This window comes from Neophocaena asiaeorientalis, unplaced genomic scaffold (genome assembly GCF_003031525.2).
Source record: "Neophocaena asiaeorientalis asiaeorientalis breed wild unplaced genomic scaffold, Neophocaena_asiaeorientalis_V1.1 scaffold614, whole genome shotgun sequence".
Taxonomy (NCBI): Eukaryota; Metazoa; Chordata; class Mammalia; order Artiodactyla; family Phocoenidae; genus Neophocaena; species Neophocaena asiaeorientalis.
The window spans coordinates 294,385-296,173 of record NW_020172990.1 but is presented as its reverse complement, the minus strand read 5'-3'; the positions used below and the strand labels follow the sequence as shown (position 1 = coordinate 296,173).

General features: G+C 54.3%; 1 protein-coding gene across 1 annotated transcript in view; it reads left to right on the top strand.

The window, feature by feature from the left end:
• The first annotated feature begins 784 nt into the window (after nt 1-784).
• CACNG7 (calcium voltage-gated channel auxiliary subunit gamma 7) overlaps nt 785-1,789 on the top strand; it is a 15,456-nt gene continuing 14,451 nt past the window's right edge. Inside the window, exons 1-2 of the mRNA XM_024742235.1 lie at nt 785-980; nt 1,660-1,746. Of these exons, the coding sequence (XP_024598003.1) occupies nt 785-980; nt 1,660-1,746 (283 nt within the window). The remainder of the gene's footprint in view (nt 981-1,659; nt 1,747-1,789) is intronic.

Below are 1,789 nucleotides of genomic sequence, written 5' to 3'. Positions count from 1 at the left end.
GGGGACCCTGGGCTTCCTGATTCGGGTTTTAGAGTTCAGAGCACTGATCCCTAGTTTGAAGGAGGGTCACTTGTTTGACTGGAGTGCTCTAATTAGGGTGCTGAGATGGGGGACTCCCAGATCATGGTTTTGACGTTCTGGAGTCTCTGGCCAAAATCCTGGCTCCACGTCTCTGGGCCCCAATATTCTGGGATCCAGTAGCATGGGGTGGAGTTCTAGCATTCCAGGTTCAGGGGCCTGCGGGGATTTGGGATGGGGGGAGGGGGGAATTAAGGTTCTGGAATCTTGGATCTGGGTCGTGGTCCATGATCTCAGACTGGGATACCAAATTGAGGTCAAGACACTGTATCAGAGTTAAAAGGTCAAGGTCTTGGTATTAGAATTGGGTGTTAAGGGTTTAAACTTAGATGGGAGGTCTGAGGTCAAGGCCAGGGTATGGAGTTAGGGTCCTTGGCTAGCGACCCACTTGGGGGATTTCTAGTTGCTATTCAGAGACAGAGTCCAAAAGAAAGGGGTCAGGGTGTTAGGTCTGGGCATGGAGTCAGGATTGGTGCCCTAGGTTAGGGTTTCTAGACAAGTTACTGGTTCAAATCCAGGGATGGAGTTGTAGGTCAGGACACAGAGGTCAGATTTGAGAGGGTTCAGTTTGGGGATTGTTGTTTCTGGCCTGGGTCCGATGTCCCACGTGGCTGCATGGGGTTTGGGGACTCTAGTGGTCCCATCAGGGCCCTCCACTGCAGCTTCCTGTCCCTCAGGCCCCGCAGGGCGCCCCCCGCCGCTGAGGATGAGTCACTGCAGTAGCCGCGCCCTGACCCTACTGAGCAGCGTGTTTGGTGCGTGTGGCCTGCTGCTTGTGGGCATTGCGGTCAGCACGGACTACTGGCTGTACATGGAAGAGGGAACGGTGTTGCCACAGAACCAGACCACGGAGGTCAAGATGGCGCTGCATGCCGGCCTATGGCGCGTCTGCTTCTTCGCAGGTACAGACCGCACCTGCCCACCAGTCAACTGTCCCTGCCTTGCTTGGGATCCGAGAGTCTTTATCCATAGTTCCATCCCATGGGTGCCAGAAATCCAGAAATCAGTCCTGTTTCTCTCCTGGAGAGTCAAATTTCTACCTGGAGATTCAATTTCTAGCCCTTTATTCCCTGGATCTAAGAACCTTAATGCTCACACAATCTCCAGGTCCCTAATCCCCATAACCTCCTGGAGCCCCTGGCCCCTTAGAAGCAGCAGTCTAAGTTCAGAACTTGTCTCCTGGACAGTTCCAGAGCTGAATGGGAAGAATAAAAAAAACAAACAAACTGTGCCTCCCAGCTACCCCAGAGACCACTCCTTCCAGGAATCCTGTCCCACCTCACCCCCCAGACCTTACCTCTTTAAGGATGCAGGAGTCCTGGCCCATAGCCCCTCCTCACTTGGGACTCAGTCTTCCAGCCCTGTCCTCCATCCAAGGGACTCTAAGGCAGCTTGCAATAGGAGCTCTCGGACTCCTGCCCACCCCCTTCTGCGACCCCCTAAGAGTAGTACAGACCATGATCCTTGGATTAAACCTCACATTCCCATCCTGGGGTCTCTCTACTGTGCGTCCTGCCCCTGACTGCCTCTCCAAAGCTCAGGAGCCTCTCATCCAGCCCTGCCTTCTTATCTTCCCCTCAGGCCGGGAAAAGGGTCGCTGCGTGGCCTCAGAATATTTCCTTGAACCGGAGATCAACTTGGTGACGGAAAACACGGAGAATATTCTGAGTGAGGGGAAGCAGGGGGTGGGGAGGGTTAGGGAACAGGGGTG